Consider the following 15,758-nt stretch of genomic DNA (forward strand, 5'->3'; position numbering starts at 1 on the left):
AGCTAAGGCATTTGCAGTTCCATTGCATGATCTATTTATAAAACTAAAAACACAAAATTTATTGCAATCTTCCAATAGTTGAACAACTGAGAGTAAGATGATGTTACATTTCAACTGAACTGTTTGATTTGTTCCTTGCAAAAAATTTATAATCCTCCGACAATTGCCTTGAAAAAAGAAGTTTTGGAGATGCCCCTCCCTTGCCCAGTGAGCTGCATAAAAAAGTCTTAAAATCTCTGCCTCATGTGGACATGAAGAGCATCTTGGTCCTATAACTGTTGTGTGCCAATCACCCGTTGAGTTTTTCACCAGAAAACAAAAGCCATGGTTTGATTTTTCTACATACAAAATAGACACACGATAAGATTGCCTGGTGATAATAATAATAATTTGTTTTACTTTATTATATGAGAAAGGCAATAATATAAACTAAAACCTACGAGAAGTAGGTAACCAAGATTAAGAGATGCAAACAAACAACCAAAAAAATATATATTCTTAATAACAAAAAAAAACAGCAAACTCGTAAATTTGCAGACAAGCCGACGAAGACACCTATAACCAAGTAATGGCATAACTTTTGCAAGATGTAGTGATTAAATCAAAATTAATTCTTTTCAAATATTTCTCATTCGAATGAATCAATGGTTTGGATCTTGACTTGCTTGATAATCTCCTGGATATGAACAACTACTTCTTCAAAAACAGCACCATTCCTGGTCTTTCAGATTGTCCAAAAATTGGTTGCTTGAATATGAGATCATAATTCTTTACGTATTGTACGAATGGTATACTATTTCTAATTCTTAACAGTGGAGTCGATGCAGTCAAGTAGAACCCGAAAAATACCAGCGCCGTTTAAGAAATAACTCCAAACTCTTCCCACAAACTTGCAATGAAAAACAGATTCGAGTTGGATTCACTCATTAAACAACACGTGAGACATCAATTTACGATAAATTTTCCTTTCTTATATAAAGTATACACATTGGTTAATCTTTTATAGTAAATTAACTAGAAAGAGAAATTACTTTGTGGTCATGATCATGACCATACACTAAAATTTAATTTCGCGTATTGGTTTCGTCTCTCTTGTTCATCGTGACAAAACTTAACAATAAACTTATGGGGTTTATTGACATTCTGTTTAATTGTGGCATCTCCAGTACCACTGAAAAAGTTCTGAATGAGATAAGCTAAGGCACACGCTTTTTTATATTTTAGTTGAGGTAGTCTTCTTTCTGAATCCAAATTCGACGAACCTTCATTATTTTCCACCGTAACACTTCTATAACTTATCGTTGTTTTTTTCAAATTGATAGTGTAGAGAAGAGGAAATTTAGTATCTTCCTAAAAATATAAATGCAGTATTCTCTTCCGAACCTGAATCATTGTATTTTATTTGAACAATTTGAAATGCCCGTGAATATTGTTCCATACCCCACACCCATGGGCCTGTTATGGAAATTTAATTTCTTTTCAATGTATGTGGATCCATACTCGGCGAAGATGATTTTCTATGAAGAGTTTTTTGTGTCGGAGTTGAAATGCCACTACCATTTTAAAATTAAAAGCCTTATTCATATTTTAAGAATTTGATACCCAACTCGCCTTTAGATAAAAGGTAGCAATTTTTTTTCAATATATACACCAAGTGAAGGTTTTAATGACTTTGACTCTTGTCTACGAATAATTATTCATCACTTTCTCAATTACTTATGAGTTTTGTGGAATCAATTGCTAAGTTTTTTGATGTTAACCATGGAATCACCAAACATCAGAGTCATGAAGTGATTGATCCGTTATACTCATACAAGGTGGAAAATCACTCCTTATTCTCTGATAGATGAATTTTCGCCAAATTTAATGTGACACCCATATATTCCAAAGCCAGGGACGACTCAAGTCCAAAGGAGCTGGGATCATGATAGCTCATACTCGGTCGTAGTTGACCGAATGAAATATAAACAATGATATGCCTCAAACTAACTCCGAGGATTTTCATCACAATTGATTTCGGAATTGCAAAAAATAACTTTGTTGCTAAGCGTACTTGGACAAGAACAACCCAATAATGGGTAACCTGCTGAGAAGTGTTCGCTGGATAACCAGAACGATGCCTGTTAAAAATCCCACAGTGCTGGATGATCGTAGTGGCTAAGTGGGGACAATAGATGTGAATGATCGATTCGTTACATTTAATTATACCTAATAACATCCTAGGAAATGCTAGCAAAACAATATAACTGCTTCATTCTGGCTTGTATGTTCACGCCATATACGTTAATCTCTTTCTTAAAAAGTTTTCAAATAACCAACAAATGTTATGCTTTAACTTGGTATGAAAATACTCGGACAATTTATATCCTTGGATATCCCGTCAAAATACAACTTTTCTTCAAGAAGTTATACTCAGATCACAAGAAGATAACCATCATCCACTTAGGACATTACTCACAATGTTCATCGTGAACATCTCTATATATATTACGAAATTCAGAAACCTGACACTGGAGTATTACGCAGGCATGGACGAGGACACACTGTTACACATGCCTCTCAAAAATGATCACAACACCCAAATTTTGTGTTCTAAATATTTATCGAATTAAAAAATAGACAAACAAGTTGCTAACCATGCATATAACTTGAACCTCAATATGTAAAAAATAGCTAGGAATATTTCTTAAACACCGATTATGCACCTACTATAATTCTAGGCGAACTGAAAAGTTTGAAGAACACCGAACAAAGTAATTAAATTTGGCTAACTCGTTCGAGTTCCTCAAAGTACTCTTGACTCTCTAATTCTCCGGGTCAATTTGGAAACATCTGACGAGTACAAGTATTAACTAATTGCTTGATGAAAACCCAAGTTTCCACTCAATGTTATCTAGATTTCCCGAATAACTCGTTCAACATAAATATGCTTTAGTAATTGATATTGAATTATACCTTATTTTCTTGTTTTCTTTCTTGTTTGGTTCAGATATCGATTGTCTATCTGAAATGTTGATTTTCTATGTAACAAGATATATTCACCTTATATTCTGCATCATTCTGAACGACAATATATGTGTTGCTTGAAAAAAAAATATAAAAGAAAAGTTTATCCTAAAAAAAAAAAGTAAAACCCATTAAAATATCAAATAACAAAGATTACAGATTTAGAATCAAGGTAGGATCCGTAGACACTCTTAGATGGACAAGGTCAGACAAGTTTTACGCCATTTTCTCCGCAAAACCCAAACGACAATGAATTTAAGTGTATTGTTTTGATGATATGTCCCTCTTATAAGACTCTACATTCCTACAAAAAACTAACACAATTCGAGATGTATAAAACGACCATCTACCCCTTTGAATATCAGACGTTCAAAGTTAACGGTTGAAATTAAGATCGGTAGATGGTGAGGTTTGCTATTTCGATTTGCGTTCATTTTTTTTGTAGGAATGTAGAGTATTATAAGAGGAACATATTATCAAAATATATTACACTTAAATTCATTGTCATTTAGATTTTGTGGAGAAAATGACACAAATCATGTCTGACCTTGTCCATCTAAGAGTGTCCATGGATCATCCCTCTTTATAATCATCTCCCAGTTTGTTAGAATCTAACTACAATCTATTTATATATCTAAAGACATCAAATAATTAGAAATTTAACAGCAACGTAAATGATTACACACCAACCTAAATAGTTTAGCAAACATAAGTAAGACGCCTTACCGCGTGAACTGCATACACCAACAACCACTGGTATTTATGCTGGTGATTGATCTTTAAAAGAAAGAATCATAAGTTCCGAGTCGACAAAAAACACTATCGAAAACGAATAAATATTGCTTTAAGGTTATCATGCTTTTCCTTTTTATGACATCAAAATATTTATAGTTGTAAACATATTTCATTTCTTTATTTGAGAACATAGCTAGCAGGTTTGGAGAACAAAATCAAAATTCTTTTGACAAAATGTAAGCCATTATATAAAGTTAATGAATTCCCACCAAAATAAATGAATGAAATTAATTGAGAATCAAATTTGAGCTTAGCATTAATTTAATGTTACTATGCAAGGGACAAATGTTTTCAATCGAGTTGATGTTGGTGGGCACATAGAAAACGTCAATCTATAGAGGTGAAAGAACGAGGATCCTATATTACTTAAATAAAGGGTTTGCACATCATTTCATGCTCGTACTGTTTTTCTTTTTTCAAAGAGAGCTCGTCAATATTCTGCATAATCATTGTACTTTACAAATCTTTATCTGCTAAGCGTAAGAATTGCAAAGAGAACCTAAAAATTAACCCACCACGTTCTTAATTAACTCACACAAAACGAAATAATTTTCACTACTAACTGGATTAGAAATGCCCATGAAATGAAATTTATGGGAAGGTTCGTGTTTTTACTTATTTCTGATGGGAACCAGCAGTCATGCAGTTTATGCATAATGCTACATTGACCGTGAATGCCATCGGGAGAAATCCCGTAACACTAATAGGATGAGTCCTACCATTATCCTGTGGGGCCCACCCCTATTAATGTCACGGAATTTTTCCCGGTGGCACTCACAGTCAATGTAGCATTACTCCCGTTTATGGGGTTTAAATTGAAAAAGGACATCATGTTGTCGAAGTCTGTGGGCAATTACATGTAACCCGACTCCTACTTAATTATAATTATAAACCACACTAATTAAGTCAATAACCTATAGATTCTATCTCACTCATTTTGTCTCTTTCTCTCTCAACACTTCAAGACCCCTCCAGGCAGTCTGGCACTGATCTTCATCACTATCTTAATGGGGACGTTGAATCATTTTCACAACTAAAATATTGAGATAAGTTAAAGAAATAACAGGGTTATATGGGTATTTAATTGGCATTTGTTTGGTAAACCATCACCTAACTAAAACTTGGATCCATTTTATCTTTACAGGTATGTGAAACAACTTAATTAATATGGTGATCCCTTTCATGAGGTGATCATGGGTTTTTCTTTTCCTAATACCTTATAACAAGTGCAGTGGACGACCAAACCTATAATTATGGTCCAGGGACGAGACGTAACGGGACGGAGTAAAGACTAAAAGCTGGACCAAAACTAAAATTCGGACCATATTTGGTCTGGGACCAAGACCAAAACTATATATAGTCGAGCGAACGTATAATCAACGTTTGTCATCGGGCGTGTACATAAGCTATGCCTCTTGTGAAACACATGTAAAGTCACCGCACCATAAAGAGGCGTGTATATAAGTTACGCCTCATTCGCGTTGCTGAAATGTACGCCCGTTGGGACGTTGCTGAAGTTTACGCCCCACGCCAGGCGTTCATAGAGTTTACGCCCCAGTGAGACGAAGATTATAGATACGTCTCATAAAGGCGATTATATAGTTAACACCCCAGCCCGGCGTATGTATAGTTAACGCCTGATGTTGAGCGGACTTAATAGCTCCGCCCCGTTTAAAGCTTCAGTTTCAAAATTTTTTTTAAAAAGTTAGACAAAATTGTTTTTGAAATTTTTTTATACCGTTGGTAATTTTCGAACGTTGAAGAAAATCGAACGTTGGAAAGTTTGGAAGACATTTTCGAACGTTGGAAATTTCAGAGGAAACATACATATATACACATGAAATCCTGTAACATTTTCCCACAACTACTACTTCAAACTATCTATCAGAACAAGAAGAAGAAATATTATTTCGGCTTTCAAATCATTTGGAAAATTTTCACCGATTCGCTTACAATGGCACCAAGAGCAGCACGAGGTCCAAATTTTACGACAATCGAAGATGTAACGATGTGTAAAATTCATTTATCTATATCTCAAGATCCTGGTGTTGGAACTGATCAATCAGAGGCGATGTTGTGGACTCGTATCAAGGATGATATTGAACTTCATTTACCTAATAATCCAGAGCGGTCTTGGAGTTCCTGGAAAAAACGATATCAGGGAATAAGTAAAGATGTGGCGTTGTTTTCGTCAAAAGAGGCGGAAGTGGAAAGTGAATATCATACTGGATGGGGTCCTGAAAAGAAGGTAAGCATTCTTGATTTTTTGAACAATTATTTTCTAATGCTTAACGCCCATGTATTTAAGTGTTTTTAAAAACATTAACAGCTTGAAGAAGTGAACAAGAGGTTCAAGGAATGCAACGATCGGAAAAAATTTAAGCACGAAGAGTGCTACCCAATTGTGTTAGAAAATATAAAATATAATCGGCGATCAACTTTTGTATTCGATACGACGCACGATTTGGACACTTATGAGAATAACGAGGAAGATGAGGAAGTACCGCAAACAACAACTCAAGGAGAGACTGGTAACGACACAAATGGGGGAGACATAGAGAACACATATCTCCGTAAGATGGGGGAAAAAGCAGCAAAAAGATTAAAGAAAACAGGGAGAGATAAATCCACTCACCAAGAGGAATTGATGGGAATAATTATTAAAGAACAACAAAATTTCAATACTCATTACCAAGCATAATCAAGACTCAAGATGGAACAAAGAGCAGAAGAGTTTGTAGCAAACACAAGCTGAACATGCGACAAAAATGGCCAAGCAAGCTGAAGACGACGAATTTCGCATCATTATGATGGATCTTCAAAAAATGGATCCTGTACAACAAGAGTACTTCCAACTTCGCAGGGCGGACATAGTTCGGAATAGAAGAAACCAATCTTAACACAAAGGCGGAATAGTTCAAACCTTACTTATTTCTCCCATTTAGTGATTAGTAGTATTATTAGTATTATTATGTTTTAATATTTCTTATTATCTGAACAATTAGCCGTATTATTATGTAATTTTTGGATTTTAAGTTTACTTCCTTTGATTTAAATTAAATTTCTACTTTTTTTGAAACATACGACCTTAATTAAAAATTGATGATGATTACATAAAAAGAGATAATAGAACGTACAACAAAATCATTTGTCCAAAAATACTAACCAAGTATTGATCAACATCTTTCGAACAAAAATTATAGGAAAGATACAACATTCTTATTTAATCATTCGTCGGGATTATAGTGCTGAAGACTTGATTTAAAAATTTCATAGCATTCCTCATGCTCAAAATCAATGCCAGTCTCGTGGTAAAATTCCAACCGAGCTGTCATTTGCTGCAAATTTAAAGAAAAATAAGTTATATATATGTTTATCTTAAATATAACTCTAAGTATAGGATTTGAAATAAATTCTCACCCGTTCCTCATACGCCATACTAGGATTCCGTATGTTAACATCATCCTGAAACACAACAAAAGTCTCCACCTCCTTGTTGATGCGATTGAACCTATTTTGAACATCTTTTTTAGTTCTAGATTTTTCATTACCTGTTATCGTATCGAATATATCAAAAACATTTGACCAAAACCGGTTGCGAGGTTGTCCTGAATAAAGTGGATCTGTTGTAACATTGATCCATGCTTGCACAATACCAACATCTTCTTCTTTAGTGAATTTTTTCATATTTCTTTGCTGAATCACAGACTAACTGTTGTGGTTGGAGAAAAAAAAGAAAAATAAGAATCAATAATTTTATAGGATAAAAAATATGAATGGACATGGATCAATCATAATCTGTTGGGATAAGAAAACAGTAATCCATGTAGATTTTTATATAGTATCGACAAAAAAAAAATGATAAGAAATAATTATTTTATCATTATCCAAATTTAACATACAAAGGAAATGACAAATGACAATTTTTAATTCCCATATTCTTCCCATATATGTTCGATCAAGTCATCACGCAAGCGAATATGCGCATCTTTGTTACGCATTGCACGTCGGCGTTGCTCAGCTCTAATTTGGAAAACTCGTCACTATTGCCTCTTAATATATTAATCGGTGCTGCGTTTCTACGTTGTTCATAAACATGTGGCCAGTCACCGGGTAGACGCTCATCCTCGACTATCATATTATGTAAGATAATACAGGTTTTCATGATATAGGCAAGCACATCTGGATTCCACATTCTTGCAGGTTGTTTGATGATTCCAAATTGTTGTTTAAGTACACCAAATCCCCGTTCAACATATTTTCTTGCACCCTCTTGCATCGATGAAAATATTTCCTTTTTCCTACCAACCGGATGTTTAATGGCCATAATAATAGTAGGAATCTCTGGGTATATTCCATCACCTAGATAATACGACATATCATATGAATGTCCGTTCACCTCGTAGCTCACCGGTGGTGCTTTTCCTGTTACAAGACTTCAAAAAACATATGAACGGTTCATAACATTAATATCGTTGTTAGAGCCGGGCATACCAAAAAAAGCATGCCAAAACCATAGGTCATACGACACCACTTCCTCCAACACGATACTTTCGCTCCCTTTATACGTGGTGTAAACCCCGGATTCTGCCGACGGACATTTATCCCATTTCCAATGCATGCAATCTAGACTATCCAGCATCCCAGGAAATCCCCAGTCTTTGTTTTTCTTGAGCAACAGTTCAATATCACCAGCCGTTGGTTCACGCAAATATTCTTTCCCATACACATTTACAATCGTCTTACAGAACCTACGAGTAGCTTCCAGCATAGTGGTTTCTCCTATGCGTAAGTACTCGTCTATTGCATCTGCCGCACATCCATAAGCTAACATTCGTACTGCTGCTGTTACTTTTTGATGAGGGTTTAATCCTAGAACTCCACAAGCATCGGGATTTTGAACAAAATATCTGTCTGCATTGGTAACACCTTCCACTATTCTGTTAAACAATTGTCGACGCATTCTAAATCTTCTGCGAAAAACATTGGGTGGTTGGTTTGGGTACGAAGAAAAATAGTCGTTCCATAGAAGTTCAGCCCCTGACTCACGATCTCTTGGTATTTTGATATGAGTTTGAGGCAATTTTGAATTTGTAACAAGGACTCCCAAACTAACGGCCATGTTATTTTGCATAATTGTTATTGCATCATCATCGGAGGAATAAAAACTACTATTAGAAGAAGAAGAAGAAGAAGAAACAGAAGAGCAATAATGAGCGGTTTTCTCATAGTTTTCCATTACTATATGAAGCAGAAGAGAGGTATTGTTATTCACATATTGAGTGATCAGGTCTTTAATTTATAACCCATTTCCAAGTGCATTAAAAAAACAAAAAATAGATATTGTTTTGGGTACGGAGAAAAAGTGTTTTCCAAAAAAGATAAAGTGTTTGTCAGTGACCTGATATGACTATACTATATATGGACGGTGAAAATCCTATACACACTGACTACTCTCTCAAACTTCAGAGGACTACTAAAGGGACAGCGAACAGAGTAGACTTGAAATGACTAGTTGTTGAAAGAATAGATAAGCAATTAACTATCAGTAGGTCTAGTATGACTACACACAAAGATAAGATAAAGATAACACCAAAGACAAGCCATCTAAATAGTCATAACAAATTAACCATTCATATTATCAGTATCCGAAGTCGTCGATCTTGGTGCCATAAAAGGCATGTGCATTCTCGGAGTGGTATTGACTGAGGAAATTGTTGAAGCTGATCCTTGACTCATACAACTCCAAACTTGTGGTGGCATTGTTTGGGAAAAGGAACCGTAACCAAGGGGAGGTTGGACAGTGTGCGGCGTACGGAAAAGAGACAATTGTTGCTGCAAATCAATGTTCGCATTATTTAGCCTTTGTATTTATGCTTCTTTCGACATAATAACGTCCATCCTCTCCTTCGTTTGTTTTAATGTAAAATCGCGAAATTGTTGATTAAAATCAACATTTTCTTGAAATAATGTGTAAGCTTCATTCTGTCAAGAAAAAATAAAATACATAAGTACAAATATACAATAAAAAGTCCAGTGTACAATAAAAAGTCAAAAATACACTTACGTGGGATAATAGATGTGGAGGAGGGATATGTACATGTTGAGCAGGTTGTTCAATTGGGTCCGTATACAAGTCACCGACATACCCATATGTTTGAGCTTCCCAAATAGGATGAGTCACATAATATTTGTTGTTGGTTACCTTTCTCCAGTATTGTAAATATATATCATAATCTTTAACAACTTGCACTATCTCTGTTGCATAGACCAAACCTTCTTTTTTTAGGCGTTCAACTTGAATATTGCCGATATCCCCTATAACTGTGTGTAGACTTATATGAACATCGAAAGTACAATGCTTTTGCTTCCAACACCTTTCACCAAGATACATGTTGTGATGTACAATTATAAAGGGAATAAGAATTTAGTAAGTATGTTATATAGAAAAAAAGCATGAAAAAAAAGGTACTTGGCATTTTACAACAATTATTGAATAAAATTTAATTATTAACTCACAATGCCCATGTAAGAAAATATATATCTCGAGTCTGATAGCCTCGTATCCGTGCATCCCATATCAGATGCAAGAACTTCTCTGTGTGATTTCCATCGGCGCCATGTCACTTGTTCAGCAGTAAGCTGACTCAGTAAATCCCTACAATGGAAAATATCATTTGTATTCTTCGGTACATTCCATTTAGAAGATACATGCCATTTTTGTTTTTTACTCGCCTCTGGGATTTCTGGTCGACATATGCCCAGGTATTCATACTCCCAAAACTACTCCATGAAAATAATTATCCAATTTAATAACTTCGCAACAAAATAAACAATGAAAGGAGAAATAACTGGATTAAAAGAATACCTCTAATACTTGGAATGGACCGCATAGTGCCTTCTGTCTCCTCCCACATAAACGGAGTGCCGCATACAATTTCGAAAACGCGGCACCACCCCAGTCATACGTGGATACTACATCAAGATTTTCAAAAGCAGCTAACCATCCAGCATCAATATAGGTCTTTGCATTAGAAAAGAAAAAATGTCCCAAAACATACATGAAAAAGGCAATTGCTACTCTATGAGCAAGGGTGCTATCATTTTCAGCCGCAACCAACTTGTCTTCGAAGAAATATGACCTTAAATATTTAATTGTAATTGAATTTGAAACCCACGACGGTGCTTTTGGACAGAGCGTGACATCTTGGATATCCGGAAAGATATGCTCACGAACATGTTCAAATTGGTACTTCCCCGAATCATAAGGAACATCAGGCCCATCACCGATACTCAGTCCAGTCAATATGAGCCAATCTAGGGGGTGAATCCCATCTCACCAAATGGGAAGTGAAAAGTGTTTGTTGTATCCCAAAACCGCTCAGCAATATAATCAACCATTGAATGGTTGGTTTCGCTACATTGTATGTTCAGTAAATTTTGCCATCCCGCTTTTTCAATAATATATTTAGCTCTAAGACAGTGTTGTGAAATAGTTTGATAGTGATGAATTACCGATGCCAGATATCCACGATGTTGATACTTCAATTTGTGCTCCCCTGTAAATGTGATGTCCGTAGTAGCGTGCGGTTTATCATCTTGCAGTATAAGAAACTTCTCTAACCGGGGAATATCAACCTCCTTAATTTTACCAGTAGGGATTAAGTTATAATCCTCTTCGGCTACAGATTTTTGTTTCTTGTTCGTCTTCATGCGACCATTGAACCGCGCTGTGAATTTTTTCAACATCTGTGCACACACAAGATAGATGCAATTACATTATTAAAAGACCAACCCTCATTATTCCATATTTTTATTAGTCCATCACCATTTATATTCCAAATACTATAAATCCTTAACACATACTATATCAATTCCAAATTCTATAATTCAACGAACACAAATTAAATCGTCACCGATGCATTTCGAAAATCACTACAAGATTCCACAACCCAACTTAATCACTTCAAGATTCCATAAAAATCACTACAAAATCAATTCCATACATATAAATTAGCTCTTCTACATATGTAACACACAAAATTTACATAACTACAATTTTTCACATAACCACATGAGTTGTAAAAACACATATTAATCTATATAACCCACAAATTAAGTGTTGTACATATTTGTCAAAATTTCAAAAAATCTTTTAGCCTAATTCACATAAACATCAAAAATAAACCAAAAAACAACTAAATTTAATCACCTCAAAATTCAATAAAAAACAATACAAATTCAATTGTTTTTAACCATATTCACATACGTACAAATCATCTCTTCTACATATATAACACACATAATCTACATAACTACCAATTTTTACATTACCCAAAATTTTTAAATCTATTCAACCCACAAATTAGGTCTTGTATAACTATTTTAAAATTTATTTTAACCAAATTTACATAAGCAGCAAATATGGTTTTTTCACATACATATTCATCTCTAAAAACATAAAACACACATACCCAATTATATTTAACCAATTTCATATTCATATTTGTTCGTTAAAACCCAATTTTATATAAACTAATTTTAACAAATAAAACCCTAAATAAATTATACAACAATATATACAAAAAAAAAGAGATTAAGAAAAAAAACATACCTCTTTTGTAACCCGGATTCATCAGGCAAGTATCTCGTTTTTTTCTTTCTTTTCCTGCTCGTTACTGTGATGGTAGAAGTTGTGTTTGAGGGCGGTAGAAACAAAGAGGAGGTAGAAAAGAAAAGAAGACGACGGAGAAGATTAGGGTAAACGCTAACAAAACACGTGGGCTATACGTGGTGGTATAGTGTTCGCCTGGGCTTTAATGCCACACGTGCTCAATACGTGTGTGAAGCTTGTGAAACATTATACGTACGCCTGCATGAGGCGTTGATTCAGTCATTTGCCCCTGGGATTTAAAATGACACGTGTTGTTTACGTGTGTGAAACCAAACGTTGATTATACGTACGCCTGAATGAGGCATTGATTTACCCGTTCACCACACCAGGCGTAGATTATACCTACGTCTGTTCTCCGAACGTGAACTATATGTACGCCCCACAACCAGCGTATTCTTTACCAACGCACCACAACCAGCGTAAACTATATCTACGCCTCTTCATCCGCTCGACTAAATATACTCCACTGCCTTAACGTGACACTCCATATTAAACTCAAATTTGATCGTTTGTTTTGGTCTTTGATCTTTGGTTAGTACCACTGTGGACGCTCTTAGACTACATTCAAATTCTTTAAATTGAGGTGGATTTTGGCAATTACAAGGTTCGAACCCCTACCTCCCCAATGGAAGGGAGCATGTCAACCACCAGACCATTTGGTGATTGGATTGAACTGTTGATATTCTAAAACCCAGAAGTCCCTTTTGGTTTATCATGGAAGATGGTGGGCTAAGCTTATAATTAGGTGATTTGGGTTCAACTTTTTTGACTTTCTTTTTCATGCTATAGGCAGGGTTAAACCCTTACCAACCTAGTCGATTCTAAAGAACACTTTAGCCATTAAGGAAAATACTCCACTTTATTAGGAATGCTATGATTTATTTCATTATGATTGTCTTTGGGTAGCCAAAACTAAAAAAATAATCGAACTCCAAAAAATCTTATATAAATCGGAGATTTTGATTTAGAAAGCTCAACCTAGAAGTCCAGCTCCGACGTGTATTAAAATTTCAGACCAAGAAAACATTTCACGACTCCCGAAGCTAATAGACATACTAGGACTTAATATAAGTGCATTTAGTGGAAATTAGGAAAGGTCGCATGTAAGTTTACAAAAACTGGTCGGTGCCACTGTAGTACAGTGATAAAGTCATTGAGTGATGATACTAGTGACTTGAGTTCGAAACTCGCCAGCACCAAATTATTTACCGATAAAATTTTTTTTTTACAAATAATGTTACATTATAAATTCTAAACTACAATGTTTTATAGGATGAGATTTCAAAAAAATTTGTGGAAAGGGTACTGGGTTCGAAGTTCAAAAAATACAACATTTGGGAACTGTATTGGCCTTAGTACCGGAGCCATAAATATAAACGTAATTGCACAAGTTTTAAAGAAATAACAACATTTGTTTTCAAGACGAATACTACGAGATGATGAACGAAGTCAAGAAGATTCTCAGGCAACAATCGTTACATTATCCTTCTTCGAGACATGTATTTTTGAAAAAACCCCAACATTTCGCATTCCAGCATCATTAAGATGCATGTACTCTGCGTCGGAACACGTAGTCTTTTCAACACATGATACTAAACACCTGGGAAGCACCGACACACGACACGGACACGGACACGACACGACACGGACACGAGGACCGGCAATTTCTCAAAATACTAGGACACGGACACGTATATATATAAATATTTTCATTAAATTATATATGTTTGTCCCCATTCCTAACATAAAAGATTAAGCATTTACCTGTCTAAATGTTCCAGCCTTCCAGGAGAACATAGATATCCATTATCAACAAAAGGTTATATAGACATTTACTAGTCTATATATACATATCAACAAAAAATTAGAAGGCTTTGCAAAAGGGAGTAAAGTCCTTTCCGCGACATTTACTAGTCTATATATATACATATCAACAAAAAATTAGAAGGCTTCGCAAAGGGGAGTGAAGTCCTTCCCGCAACAGCGCAACTTCATGAACCAAATACTAGCCCAAAAAACAAGGATCCTCCAAGTATGATGTGAATGCCGCTACATCCAGGATCCAGCTGTAGAAATTTAAAACAAAGAATTGGCATAAATGAAAGTTGCCAGAGTTTGTAAGAGTGCAGGGCTACTTGTAGAAGGTCAGTTTAAACACAAATTTCAGGGGGAATTCACATCATAAAACAAAGAATTGGCATGATAGTAACTAAAATTTTAGAATAAAACAGATCAAGGAGATGGACAGTTACCTGGTCACCAAAAAATAACGTCAACAGTCAAATCAGGGGGTATAGCTCCTCCACATTAGCTTCATTATCATCCAATATCATGCGTTCCATCTCTGGCTCATTAAGAGAAAGATCAGCAACTTCAAGTACACCAACAGTACCCTCCATAGTATCAAAAGAATCACCTCCAATGTCCCACATTCTTGTATCCCCTAGCAAGTATTCTGGGCTTCGTCTTGATAAGAGACGAAGATTAGTATGAACAAATACCAAATCTTCACCTCTTTGTGGAGTAATTTTATTTCTCTTCACAGAATTTATGAAACTATACGTACTCCAGTTTCTCTCACTACAAGAAGATGAACAAGGTTGGCCAAGCAACATGAGTGCTTTTTGCTGAAGTAAAGGAGCATACACCCCATAAGTAACCCACCACACATAAGGATTCATACTCCATCTATCATTTATGGTATTTGCATTTGCAAATTCTTCACGGCAAGATGAAAACTTAGCATACTCAATGTTAACTTCTCTTAACTCATCCGCATCGTAATACCTCTCGAAACACTTCAATCTTTGACCTGCAATCAAAAGATCTCTATGTGGTGGAACACGCCCTGGACGTTCATCAAGCCACTGACGACTATAATACCTATGTTGTTTCAATTATGATTTTAGTATAAATTTTTTTAACATTTAACTCAACTGACCAGAAAATATAAATAAGCGATTGCATATTTTACACTGTCATACATACCTTGGGTTCAATGAATGTGCCAAAGAGTGAAGCGGTGTGCTACTTTTACTCCAACGATCTGTTAAAATCCCGTCCACCACCATATGAAATGGTGAAATATCATATTCTTGTAAGCCCTCGTGGCGATGTATAATGCTCTTTACCTCATCTATCATTCGATCCCACCTTTCATAAACCAAGCGAAGACAAGGCTCGTCTGTGTCGCATAATCTAAGCATTTCTATGATAGGTTTTGTAAAATCAATAACATACTGCAAAGTGTTCCACCAATCATCATCCAACAACTTCTCTTTTA

At 35.4% G+C, this 15,758-nt stretch overlaps 1 protein-coding gene across 1 annotated transcript; it reads right to left on the bottom strand.

Moving 5' to 3' along the window:
- Positions 1 to 14,505: 14,505 nt before the first annotated feature.
- On the bottom strand, positions 14,506 to 15,628 carry LOC113361523. Its single transcript, XM_026604748.1, has 3 exons — positions 15,464 to 15,628; positions 14,728 to 15,358; positions 14,506 to 14,541 (listed from the first exon to the last, which is right to left on the bottom strand). Exons 1-2 carry the CDS (start codon positions 15,616 to 15,618, stop codon positions 14,755 to 14,757), a joined length of 759 nt encoding a protein of 252 aa, XP_026460533.1. The 5' UTR covers positions 15,619 to 15,628; the 3' UTR covers positions 14,506 to 14,541; positions 14,728 to 14,754.
- Positions 15,629 to 15,758: the final 130 nt, after the last annotated feature.

Source organism: Papaver somniferum, chromosome 3 (assembly GCF_003573695.1).
Source record: "Papaver somniferum cultivar HN1 chromosome 3, ASM357369v1, whole genome shotgun sequence".
NCBI lineage: Eukaryota > Viridiplantae > Streptophyta > Magnoliopsida > Ranunculales > Papaveraceae > Papaver > Papaver somniferum.